At 36.4% G+C, this 22288-nt stretch overlaps 1 protein-coding gene across 3 annotated transcripts in view; it reads left to right on the top strand.

The window, feature by feature from the left end:
• slc6a8 (solute carrier family 6 member 8) overlaps positions 1-22288 on the top strand; it is a 40088-nt gene extending 17800 nt beyond the window's left edge. For all 3 annotated transcript variants that reach the window (XM_081349195.1, XM_081349197.1, XM_081349196.1), the window contains exons 5-13: positions 2531-2665; positions 2925-3028; positions 4013-4137; positions 15067-15179; positions 15440-15577; positions 16762-16864; positions 17030-17130; positions 17255-17425; positions 18601-22288. In XM_081349195.1, coding sequence (XP_081205321.1) covers positions 2531-2665; positions 2925-3028; positions 4013-4137; positions 15067-15179; positions 15440-15577; positions 16762-16864; positions 17030-17130; positions 17255-17425; positions 18601-18741 — 1131 coding nt within the window. In that variant the 3' untranslated portion in view covers positions 18742-22288. The remainder of the gene's footprint in view (positions 1-2530; positions 2666-2924; positions 3029-4012; positions 4138-15066; positions 15180-15439; positions 15578-16761; positions 16865-17029; positions 17131-17254; positions 17426-18600) is intronic.

Here is a 22288-nt window from a genome sequence, read left to right as displayed (position 1 = left end):
ATGAAAACTAGAGTAATGATGCTGAAAATTCAGCTTTGCATCACATGAATGAATTACTTTTTAAAATATATTAGAATAGAAAATAGTTATTTCAAATTGTATTAATATTTCACAATATTACTGTATTTTGATCACTGATTGAAGAAAAGACATCAAATGCTGCTTAGGGATTCAAATGTGTGATTTTTTTTTTTTTTATAAGTTTTATAAGTTGTGTAACCTTGATTGGCATGGCTCCACCCACTGCTGCTTTGTCACAGTAGCGCTGAAGTGAGGCAGAAAGGTAGCCATAGCAACATTATTTGCCATGGGGGTGTGGCGGGAAATATTACAAAGTGCCTTGTCAGGAAGGCACTCTGAGATTGGTCGGTCACGAGCCGGTGTCTGCAGTGGGACGTGATAAGGTGCTCGTACAAATGGCCAACAGCCATATTCTCTCTCTGGGAGGCGGGATCATATGAGCCCTTAGAAATATAATAACTTCATTTTATTCCTGCTGCGTATTGCTGTGTAGAAGGTCATTCTCGTATTACAACATAACACCGCTGTGTTACTCCTGTGTGTGCTCAAAGCAGGGTTTGATGTTTCTAGTAAAACAGTTAGGGAGGGTAAATAATGGAATTTAGGTTATCTAAACTTGTTTATTTACTTAAATATTTAGTTGCCAAATTCATAGTTTTTCATTGATGCAAAGGACACTGTGAGTAAGCGTTGAGTCAAGCTCATTCAGACGACTGACACACACACACACACACACACAGTGAGCTAATTGGCTATTTCAGAATCTGATTATTTATTACGGGGCACAGATACTAAGTGGCAGATTACCCCAGATTCACGGGCCTCATGGGAATTAAACCCGAGTTTGTTTACTGACAGTATTTTTAGTTCAGGTCTATTTCTGCATCTTAATTGACACTTGAAAGCGGCATGTACTGAATCTTAAAGTCTGAGCTGGTAATGGAGTTTTGGTAGAAGTGTTTTATTTAAACGGCTGTGCATCAGACAGCTATCTATTATTAAAATGCAAATGTATAGTCCTGCAGTGAATGGTATGGTATTGTACAGTACCATTCAGAAGTTTAGTGTTGGTAAATTTCTTTATGTTTTTGAAAGAAGTCTTTTATGCTCACCAAAAATACAATAAAAAATAGGAATATTGTGCAAAATAAATTGCAATTTAAAATAACTTTAATAATTCATTTGAACGTATTTTTCAACGGAATTTATCCCTGAATTTTCTCCAATTATTACTCCAAACATCAGTGTTACATGATCCTTAATAAATAATCATAATAGGCTGATTCAATCATTATTGATCAATGCGTTTGAGAGGTAATTGGGGCATTTTTCATTTATATGTCAGGATTCATTATTGTTCTTGTCAGGACTACTAGAGATGACATGGTGCTCTGGACTTTGGACAGACAAAGATGTTAGAATGACGTGGAGAATTCAAACAGCACTTACTATCCACAGCGCATCATAAACAGTGACCGTGTTTTTATCGTAACTGGGCAGCATTGTACTTTTTGAGTTGAGCTCGCCTTCCTGAGGGAATTCAGCCGAGAGTTTTGAAAGAACAATTGAAGTCTGTGAAGAGCTGGGGCTGAGCGGAGTGCTTTAATGTGATGTGCTTGATCTAGAATGGCTGTCCTACTTTTATTTGTCTATGTGGAGCAATTACTGAAGACTCCCAGCCTCATAAGACCATACTGTGAGCCAAGTCCATAAACCAGCAACACCTGGAATAAGCCGGTCTCATTTAAATGCTCCCTGATAACAATCCGTCTCATATTGTCAGAGTTCAAAGTGCATACCGTTTGGACCCAGCCACTGAATCAATAAACCTCTCCTTGCAAAAAAAAATAAAAATTCAGCAATGATCTGATAACAGAAAGCAGTGAGACGTGCGGTACATGCTTCCTCAGCTTTATTCACATGACAGAATGCTCAGCATGTGACTAACACTGTCCTTGCTGAGACCTGAGAGAGATAAAGAGTATTTTAGAAATGCAATGCAGCAAATTCCCTGATATAAATCTACAGATAATGTTGGCTTAAACTAGATCATGTTATCTAGATTTTATGTGTTTTTCTACAATCAGTCTAGCAAATGCTCTTAAATGCACGTACATGACTAGCAAACAAGGAGGTTTATTGAAATAACATTGTCAAAAACTTGAAAATATTCTGTGAGTGAATAAATATATAATATGAGTGGTGTTCTCTCGTGCAAAACCACTCTATCATGTTGTGGGTGGTTTTCAGGACATCGCAAAAACATTGCTTGTTTTGATAATTCTGAGATTTTCGAGAAATAGTAGCATAATTTTGCTAGACAAACACGACTTGAGGGGCCACGGCTGTTCCACATGCGATGCAGGATGAGTCTGTGGCAAAGTTTAATGCTTATGCTTCAAATACACCACTAAAATATTAGCAATATTAGCAGTAATAGCCTTAGCAAATGCAAATAATAAGTTAATAAGCTAAGCAGCGAGTTGTCTTTATTTTTTGTTTTTCACAGATTGTGTATGTCACTGCCACGTTCCCATATGTGGTCCTGATTATTCTCCTGGTGAGGGGCGTTACTCTTCCTGGAGCTTATGATGGGATCTTGTACTATGTCAAACCTGATTGGTCTAAGCTAGGAGAGGCACAGGTGAGACTTTTAGTTTTCTCCTTTAGCTTCATACCTCTCTTTGGATGAAATCATCTGATTTGACCCAAATGAATAAATGAAAATGCAATTCAATACGCTTCTTACTTTTCTCCCTCTACTTTCGGTCTGATACACAACACTTTAATTCTGTTTCTAAGCACTTTTCAACTTCTCTCCAGAGTACCTGGAGTCACTTTGAGCTCATATTCAGAGGTGGATCTGTTTGTCTGACTGCCATTACTCTTTCTGTCTCTCTCAGGTCTGGATTGATGCCGGTACTCAAATCTTTTTCTCCTACGCTATCGGGCTCGGAGCCCTCACCGCCTTGGGCAGCTATAACAGATTCAACAATGACTGCTATAAGTAAGCCTCCGTCACAACCTTGAACAGACGAGGACACATTTTGTTATGTCGCCTTGCGATCTTTCTGAACCAGTGTGTTTTCTTTTCCAAAGACGTTGTGTCTAGTACGTTTACCCAATCAGAGAGCCCTGACTTTGTGCTATAAGAAGCTGGATTGTGTGGCTGGCAAAGAGCAAACAGCCTCTCACTTTAATAGATCTCAAATTTCCAGATGCACTGAATCAACAGTTATTTGCTTTGAATTTAATGTACAAAGCACTTTCGCAGGACATAAATATGCTTTTTTTAATCCTGAAAATTCAATAAAAAATATTGAACAAACAAAGTTTGGTAAGAAGTGGAATTTATTTTGATGAAGATTCTTCACTATTTTTAAGTCATTATTCAAATAAGAAAAAATAGACTAATCAAATAGGCTACTATGAAGTTTTGTAAACTAAAGTGTTCCGCTTTTCGCTCTCGATAAAAATTTGTGTTCAATTTGAAGTGAATGTTATTAGTAAACTGCAAAAATAAAACATGCCTCAATATAAATTTTTCCATTTAATATTTTATTAATGATTTAATTGTATTAATTTAAATGTATAATTATTTTTTAATATGAAATAATTAATTGTGCTAATGATTAAATAATTGTTTTTGTTAATTATGAAATTAATTAATAATTCTAAATAAATGAGTGCATGTAACCACAGTTATGATCTTTTTTTATGTACCAATTCAAGGTTCTGTGCATTAAAGCACATGATATCTCTGAAATCATGTTATTTAATGCAGTATACTCTTTAATGTATAACTATGAGAAGATGTAATTGATAGTAAGGTGGCATTATTATTATTATACATTATGAATGCATTTATGGCATAAAGATTATAACATTGCATACGGTACATATGCTTCATCAAATGTGTTCCACAACCACCTGGCATTAACACACATGCCACAACCGAGCTGCAGTTAATGTGTTTTTCTTCTCTTTTCAGGGACGCTTTTGTTCTGGCTTTTATTAATAGTGGCACCAGTTTCTTTTCTGGTTTCGTGGTCTTCTCCATCTTGGGTTTCATGGCCTCTGAGCAAGGTGTGGACATCTCTAAAGTGGCTGAATCGGGTAAGAGTCTACAGTCATTTACTTCAATACAGCTGACAGATTATGTATGTACTATAATGGAAAGTAAGACAAACATATGTTTATTTTTAAAGCTTTTTCATGTGTGTGCCACCCAGCCCTAATCTTAGTACCAGGCCTGAAACAACGTGCCTCTTAATGCAGGTGTTCAATAATTCACTTCCACTTGTTTTTAGTGCACATAAGCATTGCTGACCTGGGGCTGGTTCTTGTAAATCATTTATGAGATCAATATTTAATGCAAGAAAGATCTGCTGAAAATGAATGAAACATGCATTGTGTGAGTCATGAACATGTGTGCTATGATGACGATATTCTATTGTAAATGAGTTTCAATGCAGTGTGATATGTGACTTGTATTGTGTATTACCATAAATGTTTATTGTTGGTTTGACAATATCACTGAAAACAGAATGTAAATGAAGAGCGTGTTTATATTTATGCACAATGCTATTTGCTCTTAGTCATATTACTGTGAAAGGGAGCAGACAATTAGCAGTTCGTTTTATGTGTGTGTGTTTGTGTGTGTATGCATACTTTTTTGTGTGTGTTATGAGTTTATAATGGTAAATAACAGATAATGGTTTATGAATTAACAACTGTATGTCACTCATTTTTGTATTGGGTGGAATAGTGTGTGTGTTAATGTGTCTGTTCTGAATGAAGTGTGTGTGTGTGTGTGTGTGTGTGTGTGTGTGTGTGTGTGTGTGTGTGTGTGTGTGTGTGTGTGTGTGTGTGTGTGTGTGTGTGTGTGTGTGTGTGTGTGTGTGTGTGTGTGTGTGTGTGTGTGTGTGTGTGTGTGTGTGTGTGTGTGTGCGTGCGTATGTTTGTGAGTTTTTGCTATCACAATTAGTGCAGTCTTCTTCCTGTATGCTGTGTCCTCCATGAACACAAACACTTTATGAGGACTACATGATTCCCAGAATGCAATCCCTCTATTTGCACACATAAAAGCAGACATTTATTGGCATTTTCTTATGTTTATGTTGCCTATAGTGAAATACTGATCATTCTAATACAAATGAACAGAAATCACAGACTAGACTAATAGTATGCGGCATGAATTTATCGCTCATCTGTGCATGTAGAGCAGGATGTGCAGGATAGGCTCATCTCACGCATGCAGAGGTGTTACTGTAGCTCATAACACATTGGCCTACATGTTTCACATTTAAAGTGTGAATACCAGGCCATCTGTCTCATAGATTTTTATGAAGTTATCACTAATGATCTGTACATTACATGACCATCCTCCAGAATTGGCACTAGATTCATGTCTTCTTTACAAAAAGAGAAATATATGCATAAATGTCTTTATAAAATCTGTTGCACAAAGAAAAAATGCACACTATAATCGGGTTTCCCTTTGAAGATTTCGGAAATCACTAAATATCCAAAAAGCGATGGTTAGATGAAGGTCATTTATGTTTTTTAGCCATCTTCTTCATACACTGATTTTATTTTTATTTTTATTTTTTTTAAGAAAACAGCAGTTATTGGAGTATGTTTTATTAGAAAATTCTGTTTCAGTCTTTCTATTTCAAATTTTCACATTTAATTCAATGTGCTTCTTGTTAATAATTTGTGAAATTTACTATTACTACTCATTTCTGAGAGAAAATTGTTTCAAAGCAAACTATATATATATATATATATATATATAGGGCTGTCAAAAGATTAATCGCGATTAATCGCATCCAAAATAAATGTTTGTGTTTACATAATATATGTGTGTGTACTGTGTATAATTAAATTTGTATATATAAATCCACACACACATGCTTGTATATATTTAAGAAAAATGTGTAATTTATATATAAAAAAATTATATTTATATATAATATAAATTATATATAAATATATACAGTATATGTATGCAAATATTTCTTAAATATATACATGCATGTGTGTGTATTTATATATACAAAATAATTATACACAGTACACACACATATATTATGTAAACACAAACTTTTATTTTGGATGCGATTAATCGTGATTAATCTTTTGACAGCCCTATATACTGTGTAAACTTTTCTATAGACACATGGACATTAGCATAATTAATGTAATTTCGTGACATTTAAATCCTTTAAAGCTTTATTAAGAAACTACTTTTAATAAAGGCTTGCTAATACCATTTTTTCTCTTTAAAAACAAACAAACACAACCTGGTCATTTTAATAAGCAACATTTTACAATCTGGCTGTTAGAAAACTGAACAGTGTTTTCTGTAGAACTAAAGATGATATTTGATAGAAACTTTAGATTTACTGACTCGTCGGTCCATCATCTGCATGCATTTGCATTTAACAGGATTTTTAATCAGTAAAATGAACTGTATTATAATGAACCTTTGGGCATACATTTAAATGATAACATTGATGTGTACAAAAGTTATGAAAATTAAATTAATCAAAATGAAATACTTAACCTCCTAAGCATCTAAGAAATCTAAGAATACCCCCCTCCCCCTCCCCCTCCCCCTCCCCACCCCACCCCAAAATAAACCACATTAGACCTGGTTTAAAATTGTACAGTTTTTCAATTGTTGCTGAGCTCCATTTTGTGTAAATGGTATTACTCTTTCTACTGCATAGAAAATTAGTACTGTCATTTTAAAATCAGTTTCAGCTTGCGGCGGCTCAGAAGCAGTGCGCTGGTTTGTTGAGGCTCAGTAAAGGACAGCATGTTCTTGGCCTGAAGGAGACACACAGAAAGACTAAATGACTATGAAGTGATAATATTTTTGAATAACCTGGCAAGATGCCACTGACTTTATACCCTCACGCCCTTGCATTTAATGAATTTTCATATCACAGCATTAATGTGTGGTTGATATCCTGCCGGTGTACTGCATATTTTAAAGGGGTCAAATCATGTCCTTGCTCTTTTCACAAGGCTTTTCGTAATGCCAAGTTAAGTTTAATATTAATGTAAATATTAACAAATTAAATTGAATGCAGCTAGTCATGACTGAGATGGCATTTAAATCAAGTCAAGTCACATTTATTTAGCAGCTTCACAATGTTTCCATCCTCCTGTTTTTATGCAAATTTTGGGTTAGCTGGAAAAGAAACACTGGATGGAAACGCTAAGATGCACATAAATTCTAAAAATGCTCAATTGCGGTGGAAAATTTTTCATCCAATCCACGACTTTCCCGAACTCTGACCTTTCCCGTGATCTCTATGGCAACGTAGAACAAGCCGGTAACGAACTTCCGGTTTACGTTAGCCTGAAGATACCGCTATCATAGAGCCTCAACAAGCACAAACAACTTGCTTGGATAATGAGGAGTAGAGCTTAGATCGGGCCCAAAAAAATCAAGCTCGACCCTACCTGAGCCCGTTGTGTCCGAGCCCGGCCCGACACATTAACTGTAATTATGAGCCCGAGCCCAATTTTGACCCAATCATTTTTAATACGTGGGCCGTTATAACCAGGGGTGGCGCCAGATATTTTTTTAACGTGTGCTGAGGGGGTGCTAGATATATTACATATAAATACTTTTAATAAATTAGCAAAAATTGGCCACTTAATATTTAATATTCAATTATTTTAATGATCACAATTAAAGTATTAATTGTATTAAATTGCACAAGCACAACATTCGGCATTCAATCAAATATTATTAAAGATTTATTATTATTAATAATGTTATTTCAACACAATATCTCGTTATTTCGACATCATATGTGTGCCGAGTGTGCGTGCAATAAGCAAGATGTGCATTTGTAAATCCAGAGACACGCGTGCATTGATTTTTAATGTGTTTTCTGTAGTGTTTTCTGTCAGTGTCTGCTGCAAAGATGAAGTTGACGATCGCCATCTCCGTAGTGAACGCGCCTATAACCTAGAGAGAAATGCATCTTGGATTACATAATCAGAGAGTGTTTCGTTTAAAGACATTTAAAGCTTTCTTAAGATAGGCTATATTTCTCATGTCTGACCCCACTATGTCTCCCGATGCATCCTATCATGGTGTTCACTTTTCATAATCAACATAGATGGAAAAAATGACATTATAATATTTGAACAAATATGAAACTAAATGGTATTTAATGGCTACAACAAATATAGTAGCCTAGGCCTACATACTCTCTATCTGTACAAATTGCTGCACATTCAAGTTAATTCTCGAATTAATTTTCAAATTATTGAAAACAATAAACATACCACTTAAAAATATATACAGTTGTACTATAGCGTTACAAGAAACACTCTTTCTGCGTAGAGGGTCCGTTTATATTGGAAACAACTCCCATTCATTAAATCCTTCAGTTTTCGCGTGTTGTTTGTACACCTGACAACGTTACACGTTGAGCCACAAGGAGCCATTGCTTATCTGTCAGCATTACTACTTGTCAGTAATCAGTTTCACCCGTTTGTACCGCGACGCGAGTATCCCCTGTGTGCTATTTTTATTAAGCGTTAGGCTAAACCGGAACTGAGATACCGGCAACAGGAAGTATCGAGTGTCATGGCGACGCCCATTAAGACTCGCAGGAAAGTTGTGGATAAGAAGACATGCGCATAAACTAGTTTGCAAACGTGTTTATAAATCTCTCAATGCGCAACAAAAAACGTACATGACTTTGCTCAACAGAGGATGTGATTGCATAACTGGACTAACCAGAGGATCAGTTTCATTGCACAGCATCTCAAATGTTGGTTTGGTCATTGTAAAATGCCTGAGCCAAAGTCTGTCATCAAAATGATTTGGTTTAATTCCCTCCCGGAAGTGTCTCACACTTTTGCATTTATAAACACCCGGCATCCAAATGCAAGATAACATGAGAGCGTTCATTGTGTTTAACTACTGTCAGGATTTACTAAAAAAACGCAGTGAAAAATTTGCGCTGAAAAGGCAAGGACATTGCATTTTTAGGAGTTTCCCTTTCAGACGCAAAATGTATGGGAGGAGAGAGTATTTAAATGAATCATGCAAGGTGATTTACTAAGGCAAAGGTTTAAGGTTTGTGCTAGTTTGCGGCATTATTTACCACCCAAAAAAAGCACGTCTTAAACCAGACGCTAATTTGCGCTGCTCTTTGTAGATTGATGATGATCCGGCTGCGTCTGTGTTCTTTACTCTCCACTCCCAGAACTCTCCACTCCCATCGGCACTTTTATGGAATTGCGCTCTCACGCTAATTTGCCCCGTTTGGTAAATCTGGCCCTTAATGTTGCAAAGTTATTAATTTTTACAACAAATACAATTTCATCTGTAAGTTTTCATTTTAGGATCCTTGAATTTCAGGAATCAGAAACCCAAACCATTGCTACTGATTAAAAAAAAGATGAAAATAATTATGAAATATGATGTTTTCAGAACAAAAACATTATAAACGAGGGGAAAAAATATGATATGACCCCTTTAAGAATACATCCAGAACGCACATATGCACACACACACAGACATGTTTTGAATGTGTGTCTGTCAGAATGAGTGAGAGTGTGTGAAATCTCATCTGCGTGTGTGTTGGTCCTTGTCTTCTAGTGTGTTGTCTGTGTCAGTAGAAACAGATCCTAAGGTCTAAATGAGCCTTTTTGTGTCAGTGGGTTTGTGTCGTGATGTCCGAGTGGGTTGTGATGTGCTGTACTTCCAGACAACTTTGAGAAGGAAACCATTGACACATTGTTTGTGGCTTTTTCTTATTTTTCATTTTCCTGCAGCACACAATCGGATGACAGTTACAGTTAGAAAGCGAACCAGATTCCCCGTCATAAATTTGATGCTTTGACTAGAGTTTTCCTTGATTGTCTTCAGTCCCGTATATATATATATATATCTTGTGATTCATATATATTCATTTATATCTCTATATCTATATTTTGGCTTTATTTAAGTATTAATTTAAGGATTATTTAACCAGGAACTTTGCCTCTTGAGATGTGCACATCTCGATTTCAAGAGGGGTCCTGGAGCAGTCTGCCAACGCAGGTAAACCTCTGATATCTAATGTTAGCATTTACACCACTACTACAGCCCAGCCCTAAAGTCAGCACCTACGAGCGTCTGCCGACACAGGCAGGCCCGACATGCACAGCGTAGCATAGCGCCATTTCACAATTAGGGTCATCCATCTTGAGAGACAAAGCCAAAGTGTGGAAAAGCTGTAAACTCAGTCTGTTTTAACCCCAACACAATAGAAACATGCTAATGTCTAGCACTAACATTCTCCAAACTTTTGTCAGCACAAAAACTTCAGTGCAGTTCAGTGTTGAATCTCATAGAACAGTCACTTGATGTTAGTATAAGACACATCCTTCTTCTGGCTCTTCACCTTGTATTTCCATTAAATTTCCCTGTATCGTGGTTTCATTTATCAGCCATCAAATTAAAAGAGGAAGATTTGTTGTTAGGCTCGCCGCAATTATCGATTAATCTTGATTATTCGATCTAATCAAAGTTAATTGAGATAACCGCAATCATAGTGCAGTTTAAATTTCAATCACATTTTGTCAAAAAAAAAAAAAACTGTTAAGTAAACAAAGATAGTCAAAGGTCATCCCTCATACTAAATGAGGGTTTGTGGGTTTAATTAGACTATATTATATTAATATTATTAGATTATATAGGCCTATTATATAATAATATTATTATTGTGTTATATATAATTCCAAGTAAAACAATAACATATTAGGCTTACACTGTAAGTGACATGAACACAACAGAATTGAATTATTAATCGCAATTATTTGAATGACAATTAAATGGGCTATATGTAGAATTCAGAAAGCCTTGTTATTAGCGACACCGGTGGCCGTTAATTGAACTGCAGCCAGCAACTATTGCTTGTGCTCGCACTCGTCCACACGTAACGTAGGCCTACAAGTGAGAAGAGACTGAATGTGATTCAAGGCCCCGATATACTCACCGCAATTTTCTTTTTCGCTCATCGATTAGTTGTAAAATTTGGAAATACCTTTGCAGTGATATACTGTTAATGAATATCCCAACTCCTTCCACACTGCTGAGAGCGACGTTTAAATGAATATGCAAATATGTGCTGTGCGCTTTCCTCAATAACAAAATAAACACTCAACAAAATGGCAGCGGTGAGAAAGCAACTGATCACAGTGATGTGGATATGTTTGCTCAAGCTCTGCAATTCATCGGCATCGTGACGACAGATGAGGTATACGGTGGCCGAGAGAGCTCAAAGCACTGCAACTGAAGAAAACACATGCAAATAGAAAAAACACCCGCAAATTAAGAAAACATCATCAGTTTTACAACACATGTGTGCTTCAAATACTCACAACACAACCAAATACAGAAACGCGCCACAAATACCACAGACCACAACGGAAATGTTTCCTTCAGTTGCAGGGCATTGAGCTCTCTCGGCCACCGTAAGGGTAATTAAAATATTCTCTGTTATAATAGTTTGATTATAAAGTATATTTGAGACTTCAGACTATATAGACGCTAACAATTTTTTCTACCGGCCTGGTTGGGCCAAAATTTTCTCTGGCCTCCAAAAATAAAAAAAATAAAAAGTTTTGCTTTTGTTGTTTTGACCCATATAACATTTTATTCTAATAAATAAGCCACCAAAATTGTAGATGCCGTTGAAATTTCTTTTTTTTTTTTTTGAGAAAAGCTTCATATTTCAGTAACCCAGCAAAAATACTAGCCTAACTAATATAAAGTAAAAACATTTCTGAAGAAAAGTGTGTCTTCAGTGTTATTTTATTATACTGTTTATTATACTGAATAAATAAACAAATTACAAGAAACAGCTCGAAAAACAAATAAAATAAATAAACAGTGCTTTAATTTCAGGTCAGTCTAACAATATTCCGGTATAGAAACTGAATAATCAAACATAAAATAACACTGCATAGTCTTCACTTTACTATAGATTGTATGAATAAAATATAATTAATTAAATATAGAAATTATAAATTAAATATAGATTAAAAATTGCTTAATTTAACAAGGATAATTAATAGATTAATCCTTATTAAAGCTACAAAAGTTATTCAGTCAAGAGCAGTGAGTGATTTTCTCTTCGTCTTTTGACGCAGACGGCAGCAGGAATATTAGGCTGCTGTCACTTTAAGACCAAACGCATGGATCCAATATACTGTTACACATGCATTTTCTCATCTGTTTACGTTCAAGTAAGACATAACAATATATGTTTACGTGCAATATATGTGACAATAGTGTTAACACTATTAAACATATATTGTTATGTCTATACTCCCAAGATGGGCCTTTTGACACTTTGTTGTGTGTTTGTTTCCGTTCAAGTGCAAGTAGACTCAAAAGAGAGCTCAATTCAGTACTCGCGCACACTGAGAGCTGTGAGACTCGGCTCTCTGTGTACACACAGAAAACAGTGTGCGAAAGCTCTCTTTCGCGGCTTCTTTCACTTGAATCTGAATGGTTAAAAATCGCGTGAATGTTTAAATTGACCGGACTTCAAACATGTTCAAATGATCAACTTTCGTGACATCGCAGCACTGGCGATCGAGCAAGTTACAATTCCATCAACTGTCCTGAGCGTCTTTCACGCTGACACCGGGCAGTCCTTATTGTCAAGCCCTGTAGATCTGGCTATGTGAGACTCTAGTTTGCATGAATCCCCTTTCTTTGTGTGACACATTGAAATTACAATACAGAATGGTTCATTAGGTATTATCCTGAACATTGTATAAGCATTCATGAACGGAAGAGAGGCACATAAACGTCACATCCTTTGGATGTTCCCTGCAAAACCGCCCCAAGTCCTTTACATCAAAATCAGTCTACAGGCTTTCATAGACAACCTAGGAGGTAGGGGAAGGTCTCGTCTCGAAGTGTCGTTACAAGCTTTAGCAAATGACAATACAAAAAGCGATTAATACATGAAAATTCTTACATATAGCTCCTTTAAAATTGTCTGCAGAGAATTCATGATCATGACAGGCATATTTGTTGTAAAGTCATGTAAAAACTAGGACTGGGCAAAAAATATCGATTTTTCGATTTTAATCGATTCTCATTTTTACGAAACGATATCGATTCTTAAATCCCAAGAATCGATTAGTCATCCTGTTTTCAGTTGATGAATGAATGGAACTTTGTTGCGCGCATCCAATCCAATAAATCGCAATCATCTTTGTGCTTTGTTATTATTGATATGAAACAAATTCTCAGTTTTCAAATTACGTCCATTTTCTTACGAAATTCATAAACATAATTAGCGTTTTGGCGCTGTGGCGTGAGATCGCTCCGGCGCAGCTCAGCTCAAGAGAAGCAGCATATAACTTTATTCATATAACTTTATTATTATAAAAATAAATAAAAGTGCATTTTAAGTGTTTGTATACAAATCAGTTAATTTTTACCTTCAATATAATAGTAGGCTAATGAAGCCTATAGGCTACAACTGACTCCCAGTTACAATAATAGTTAAGAGATTTGTTTTCCTTGAGAAAATTTGCAATATATTGTACCTGATATCCAAAATAATCGATATTGAATCGAATCGAAATCGAATCGAATTGCAAGCTTTTGAATCGAAATCGAATCGAATTGTGAAATTTGTGTCAATACCCAGCCCTAGTACAGTGTGTCTTTGGCAATATATCGCTGGCAATGCAAGAATTTCCCACCTCTACAGTTTCTTAAAGGGGTCATATAATGAGAAATTCAATTTTGCATGATCTTTTGACAAATCAGTTTGATTATTTATGAAAACTGTCAGAATCCAGTCCATAATCTATTAAAACTAGGCTGTAAAAATAACTCTTTCTGAACTCAACACAACTGACACATCAATGACGCTTATAGCATGGCACATCCAGTCATGATAACATAATAATGACAAAGTATGATATATACTATCATTCCTAAACACCTGAAGAGCTAACTAGAGTAAGACATACAGAAAATATGTTAAACCATGTGCTGTTCTTGTTTTGTATAGCAGAAAAATCTCAACAGCGACTGATCACTGTTAATTTCTGACAGTCAAAATGTTTTATAAATCTGTCACTACTGTATGTAATTCAGGCTTTGCAAAGAGGCTGTTTGTGATGGATGGAGCAGCTTAAATCCACATTGGAAACTTTGCATCTCTTTTTACATGCAAAGAGGGAAAACAACCCTTATATCATGAGCGTGAACTAAACAATGAATATTTTGCTCTAATTTTTTTTTTTTTACAAATGATAAATGATAAAAAGTATACTATATGACCCCTTTAAGTACAGTATTTAGTTTTGCTTCTGTTATGATTAAAATAGTTAATAGTTAAACAGCTAATTTTAGACGGAAATGCAGAAATCCATGTCATTTGATTGCCAGCTCAGCTTAGTTTACATGAACATTTATTCATTTTTGTGTCCCTTTTATATTTTAGGACACACAGATGTTTCAGATGACAAACACAAGACTCAAATGTGTATTTAACCAGCTTTTTATATTAGTCTGACCGTGAACTAACAGTGTGCTGTGATACTTACCAGTATTGTAGCCGATGACTACTGACGCTGATAGATTTAGACGCCCTCAATGTTAACATGCACTTACAGGCCTCTAATGAGACACCACCTACACTACATTACGGTTCACCTCCAATGAAAAGCATTAGACTGAAATGCACAAATGCTAGACATTAATAACAACTAAATGGCTAATTGAAACCTGCCTTCAATATCGAGGAGCAGTACAAAACAAAAACAATACAAAATAGGAGCAAACTAAATCCCTCCGTCCCCTTTTTTCCACAAGCTATCACTTCGTTTCACCTCATCCAGGTGCTTCTATCTCTCATACTCTCTCTTTCTCTTTTATTCAGTTCTGTCTCTCTCTGTTCCGTTGGTGCTGTACGTGTGTATGTGTGTCTGAGTTGCGGGCGACCTGTAGCCCGTGGTGACGCGTCTCTCATGTTTCTCTTCTCCCCGCAGGCCCTGGTTTGGCGTTCATAGCATACCCTAAAGCCATTTCAATGATGCCCGTGGCTCCGGTGTGGGCTGCACTGTTCTTCATCATGCTGCTACTGCTGGGACTGGACAGTCAGGTCAGTTCACATGGAAACAGCTAAAAGATGGTGTGTGTGTTGTGTATATATATATAAAACTAAATATACTAAAATGAAGTGCCAAATGTGGTATTATTGAATTGAACTTAATCTCAAAGGTTTTTTTTAGTTGTTTGGAGGTCATTTTTTCCAGTTTGCATAGAATCACCCTTGTGTGTTTTTGATTCATACTGTATATCACTGCACAACTGAAAATATTTGAAAGCAAATCCATTAATAACACATCTTGTTTTTCACAGTTTGTTGGTGTGGAGGGTTTCGTAACTGGCATTCTTGATCTTTTCCCTGGAAAGTATTACATGCGCTATCAGCGCGAAATCGCTGTGGCGATCTGCTGTTTATTATGCTTCATTATAGATCTCTCCATGGTTACACAGGTTAGTCCCCTTAATGAAACACCCCTTCATAAGCGTTAGTGTCAGGTGTGAGAATATCAGCATCTTATTCTCTCACAGCCAGTAGTGTTATACCCCATTAGTCAGATAAGAATATAATGGTTTATCCCAAGCCCTTTCACTGAATATTAGATCGTCATGCTTTCATTCAGAGGCTGATCTTGCATGAGAAATTGTTACTGTATGTGGGAGTGATGTGACTCATAAAGCTCACAATCACTCAGAAGTTTACACAAGAAAACTTCATAGAATCTCACTGAAAATAACGACCTGACAAGAAGCATTTGTGAGATTGATTCAGATGTGTTTTCAAACTATTGTGTGTAAAGACAGCATGAAACAACATTCATGATGCATTTAACTTACATTTTGTGACCTAAGATGCGGTCACGCCAAGTCGTAATTACCGTAATTATGAGATTCCAAATTGTAAAAAGCGTTCACAATGCTTGTAATTACAACTTGTAAACTGGGATTTTTCTGAGAGCTCTTGATTGTACCACGTGACCGCTGTACCACCTGACTGCTGCAGATTCGTTTAGACATTGATAATGTTGCCATTTCAGGGTAAAACTAAATATTGAATGGGGAATAATATAGGGTGGAACTAGGGATTTGATTGGATTGTGAAAAGTGAACTGTGATATAATTGGTTAATATTACTTTTTGAATTTGGGAAAATAATTTACAGGAAATAATAATAAAAACTATAATATAATCAGAAACTACAAATCAACATTTATCACTTGCACCCCATTTACCCAAAACCATTATGGAATATTATTTGTTGCATAAAATAGATTTTTTTTTAAAGTTGTCTGTTTTGATGTTTATTTTAATGTTAATTTCTAGAAAATAACAAATGGAAGTTTGTTATTATGTTCCAAATTTTTATGTCAGGTTTGCAAAAATTGCAAAAAATATGTAATATTAAACAGCTCATATATATACTGTAAATTAGATTTTTTATAAAGAAACTTTTATACAGAGATTATACATTAAATCGATGACATTTAAATTGTTGCAAAATATTTATATTCCAATGAATGCTGTTATTTTTATTTATCAAAGAATCATCCTGAAAAAAAGTTTCTATTTAGACATTTAGTCAAATAGGGTCCATTTTAATAGCAATTTATGATTTCTCCATATATTTGCGTTTGCAGGGAGGGATGTACGTCTTCCAGCTTTTTGACTACTACTCAGCCAGTGGAATGACTCTACTGTGGCAAGCATTCTGGGAATGCGTGGTTGTCGCGTGGGTTTATGGTAAGAATCGCTTCATGCAGCGTTCTCATGTCTCATCAGTTTGTCATGAGTACTGCAGGCATTAAGAGATACAAATAGCATGTAGGAGGACCCTGTGCTGACACAAACACTATTCTAATCCTACATACGCCCAAAAGAGTGCTGACTTCATGCCACTGTGTGCAGGTGCTGACAGGTTCATGGACGATATTGCCCGTATGATCGGTTACCGGCCATTCCCGTGGATAAAGTGGTGCTGGTCCTTTATAACTCCATGTGTTTGCATGGTGAGTGCTGGAAAATACTCCCACCTGTTCATGCCTATAAAAAAGTAAAGTAAAATGATAGATAATACATGTTAATGCCTGTATAATTGAATCAGATGGATGCCATTGTTCTGTATGTCTTCAGGGTATCTTCCTATTTCACCTGCTGAACTACAAACCTCTGACCTACAACAATGTGTACGTGTACCCGTGGTGGGGAGAGGTGATCGGATGGTGTATGGCTCTCTCCTCCATGCTCTGTATCCCCGTTAGCGTCGTGTACAAACTCGCTGGATCCAAGGGAACATTCAGAGAGGTGTGCAGCGTTGCAAACATTTCACTCTTCAAACCGCTGCTCTGATTCCCATGCACTAGCTTATAATACAATAAGAGTTGCGGAGGGCGTCGAAAGAGTAGTTTTGTTTACTTAAGTGATCCATTCTAACACTATCAACCCCATAAACACATAAAGCAACAGCAGTTTGTGCAAACAGTCCAAAATCTGCAGTGTATTGTAGCCGTTGGGTGCCATTGGAGTTGGACTATGGGTCAGTTACCTCACTGAAAAGCATCAGAATTACTCATGAGAAAACGACGTGTGTATTTATAGTAACTAGGCTAATGGTTGTCATTCCTCTGCAGATAGACCACAATGCTTCACCCCCTCAGTGTTTGCTTCCAAACACACAGAAGGTAGCTGAGGGTTGTGGCATGTTTGTTGTGAGAAAACTAGCACAGGATGCTGGAGAAAAAGTGGAAAATAATAGGGATGTCAAGTAGTTGTGATCAATCTTGTGTTTAATCAAGAAAGATTACTTTGGGGTTTTGCAAATTGCACGAATGACACACTGGCCCGAGGAATATTTACACAATAGTTCTCTCTGCTCGTCTCGCTTGGACTAAAAACAATCATGTTCCTATTTTTCAAACTGCATCACAACACACAGGAAATGTCCATTTGTTCACAATTCACATCGTTTCAAAGCAGCTTTACAGAAAACACTGTACTTTTTTTCTTACAATTATGTGATGTAAACTCGCAATTGTGAGAGAAAAAAAATTGAAATTACCTTTTTTATTTTTTATTCCATGGCAGAAACAAGCTTCCATAAACAACTGTATATTTGGTTAACATTTTCTATGAATCGTTTCACTAATGAGTGATATTTCATTTGTTAAGCTTTGTTGCAGCAATCAATATTGAAATTTTTAGTATGTTTTTTAGCATTATCTGTTATATTTTAATTACGTTCAAAGAATGCAAATGACTTTGCTTTTGTTAAACGTCTGTTAGGGCCTGATTTATAAATAAATAACCCATAATTTGCATGCAAATTAGAAAATAATGTAGGATAATGAGGGAACACCTGCTGACACTCTAAATGTAAAAATCCGAAATGATTTGTTGACATAAAGCTTAGTTTGATGGTCATTGGTTGTAATTGTCACAGCTAAGCTTATTTGTGGTTGTCTCCTCTGTTTTTCATGCAGCGTTGGGAAAGTCTGACCAAACCAGTGTGGGGAGGCCATCACCTCGAATACATGGCCCCTGACACTGACATTAAAAGCCTGACCTCTCTGTCTCCTGGAACGGAGGAGAACAAGGTGATCATTTTTGAGAGTGTTATGTAGATCAAAAGGGAAATCCTACGACAACCCTCCTAAGGCAAGCTGGTTGAAGAAATCCTCAGTATTTATTTGACATTTTATGGAATTCTGCATCATCTTACAGTCTTAAAACAGCTGATGGATATTGATGGTTACTCTTGTTTCAAACTACAGATCCTCTAGCATGCACATTACCAGATGTTCTTCCTCTTCCACCAGTTCAAACTGCAGTCTGTTCATGATTAAAAAGAAAAAAAGATGTGCAACGTTCAGTGCAGATATCAAGACTTGCAGGACTAAATCAGCGTGTCTTTGGAGGTAGGGTACAGTATAGTGTAGCCTATAACTTCATTTCATAGAGTGGCAGAATTCCCACAGGCAACTTTCCTGGACATGATAAGGGTCTCTTTGCATTGACACACGAGTATCAAATCTGAGCGAGAATCACATGGTTTTTTTTACAAATGCAACCTTGACTTAAATTGGCCCGTAGTGACATCCAGAACAATTGTGATAAATAGTAATTCACTTTCTCAAATTCATCAAATCTAATGCAGATTTGAACTAAAATATATGCTTCAATAAACGATGTTGAGTTTAACGGATCAGCAAAAATAGATACAGATCTAACCATCAAATTAAATGTGTCTTTGCAGATTTCATGTCAATAAGTTGGTGGTTGCCAAACGATGCAAAATAATTTCTGTCCCTTTCTCAATGTGTCTTCATCTGAGACAGGTGACCTCAATACCTGGTGCATGATATTACAGCGTTTACTGTATGTGCCACTTTCCATCTCTCTTCAAGTTTGTCAGGAGATGTTTTCGGTTGCCATAAAAAAAACAACAGCTTCATAGTCGAGTTGAAATGCTTGTCGAGCTTGACGCGCTTCATGTTTGGAAACATCGAGAGAGTTTTTATTAGACACAGACAGGCTTTCAAATGAAGAAGTGGCACTTCCTTAAGGTGCTTGTGAACCAAACGTTGCATTTTGTTTAGGATTGAATCGTGATTCAACATGAAACACCCATTTTTTATAACGCAACCAATAACATCACATTACTGATTTCTAATTGGTTGCAAACAATGTTTCATGACGACTTTTTTTTGTCTTTTGATTTTAGTTTCAGTTCTACATTTTGAGTGCCAGTATTAATATGTTCTATGATTTTTTATTTTACCTGGAGACATTTAAAATAAAGTTTCACATAATCGTAAAGATTCCTGTAGCTTCAACTTACAATTAAATATTCCACAGTTTGAACTAGGGCTGTGCAATATGGACAAAACAAAACTGTTTTTTTTTACGATTTCGAGACAGTAGTTTTTTGCGATCACCATACATTTGCATAAATGATGCATGACAGCGTTGGTTATTTTTTATGGCTTTTTTAACTTTTACATTTTTCCATTTGTAAAAAAACTGTTCTGTTTGAATGGCCCCTACTCTGTTTTGCCACAATGATAGTTTGACAGGTCTTTTAGTTATGTAAAGTTGCTACTAATTACACGTTTCGAATGATAATAAGCCACATTTGAGGTTGATGGATGATAGGAGAACGTTTAGATTTCTTGCCCGACATTCTGCAATCTCTGCATGGACCCTTTGTCAGCCATCTGTGACTACGTGACTTCAACGTTTTTTTCCGACTGATAAAATTGTGGTCGACTAATCCTCTTCTAGTTGACTAACATTTAGTCGACTGTTTGGGGGCCGCCCTAGAAATTGCACATGCTCACATCGCGATTTTATCATAAATTCGATCAATTGCACAGCCCTAGTTTGAATGCAGGTTGTCAGAGAAGTGAAAAGGACAATTTAAAATAACATAGTCAAATGGTTTCCACCTAGAACCACCAAGGTTTTTTTTTTTTTTGCCAATGTCAGGTGCAGAACGCTTGATCTCTGTCGTTCTGCTGTAATGCCTGTGACAGCAGGTGAACTATAGACACATAGTTGCCAAACTTTGCCTTTATTTGTCTTAAGTTGAGAACCCATGGACAAATAGCCAAGATTATACCAAGACGAACCGGCCTCATTCCGACCTGTGGGAATTCTGCCCTGTGGGAGAATGGACTCAAACACTAAATCATTGTGGCGTTATAGATGTAATCAGAATGTACAAATTAGACTACATAATGTAAGGCTTCAGAATACATTTGCACATTGTTGTAAAATAATCTGCTAGCACTTTTTAATCGTGTTAGAAAGCGTTTTTTTTCTTTTCTTTTCTTGTGATTTACATGCTGTAAAATAAATCAGAGATTTATTTTGTGAAGGCTATTATTTTGCTTATATGCATATAAATATAAATGATATCTGTGTGTTATATTTTAACGTTTGATGCCGTATGTACTTTTGATAAAGATGATAACAGGGAGTGGGAATTCTTACTGAAATGCAGTTGCAGGGAGGCATATGAGACAGATAGCACATGAATCTGATTTTATTTGAAATATCAAGTGCTGCAGTTGTTAAATGTGTTAGATTGTGTGTGTAAAGCTCCAGTATTTTCTGCCGACCACCCAGCTCCATTTGGTTTTCGTTGAGCAAACCGTTTCAATTTGAGAAGCCATTTAGTTTGTCGTTCTGCTCATTTCTTCTCCTGCTTTAAACACATGCGTTCTATGGAAAAGTTGAGCATTTTATTCCATCGGTTTATTTGCCCTTCAAATGGGTAATACAACATTTAGCCCGGCACATCCATTGATTCCCATAGAGTTGAAAATGCCTTTATGACTGTGTGTAGTGAGAATGAAATGATCTAAGTGCCCCTCAGATATCTGAGGACTGAGTTAGACCTCCTCTGCGGTTCACATTAGGAGCTACTGGTTTACCAAAGGCCTTACTCTTCAACCGTTTAGTCCAAAAACTGCAAAGTCAAGTCAAGCACCAATTTTTGGCATCAGACAAATTTCTTTCTTTCCATCCAAATAAGAGCTTGGGTTGGTCAGTGGATCGGTTATTAAATAGTGATTAAGTATAAATGTTTATCTAGAAAAATACATGTTAACAAAACAAGAACATTTTTTTGTCATTTTGTGTGCTCTGCCAAATGTTCTCGACAGTATCTTTGCACTGAAGGTTAGCTGAATGGTGCCGTTTGTCGAGAGTGAAGTCCTTAAAGGGAATGGTGAATAGCACAGTAGATGAATGAACACATTCATTTAGCAACTCATTTAGCCTCTGATTCCAAAGACGGTCACAGATGCGGAGCGTCTCTGAGTAGAGCTGAACGATGAAGCAGTCCTCGAGAGGACCATCTAATGAGAGAGTCCAAAGCTTTGGGTGACGATACTGTCTTGAAACTTCACAGTTGATCTGGTGATACGCTCATTGACGTCTTTCATTCTTGTGCTTTGTAACACTCTGTGATGTAACCATGGTAGTCCGTTTTTAAATCTTAACAATAGTAAAGCTAAGGTAACTGTACTGTGTATGTTAGTGTCCCATTTATCAAACAGGATCCCTCTCATGTAAGAAGGGCTTCATGCTCCACACTGTGATCTTGTGCCGTTCCACCTGCCCAAATCAAAGCAACAAAAGGCAATAAACTAACTCCATGAAAAA

Source organism: Scardinius erythrophthalmus (assembly GCF_964197995.2).
Source record: "Scardinius erythrophthalmus genome assembly, chromosome: 20".
Classification (NCBI taxonomy): Eukaryota; Metazoa; Chordata; class Actinopteri; order Cypriniformes; family Leuciscidae; genus Scardinius; species Scardinius erythrophthalmus.
The sequence above is the reverse complement of the archived record's forward strand: the minus strand, read 5'-3'. Positions and strand labels throughout refer to the sequence as shown.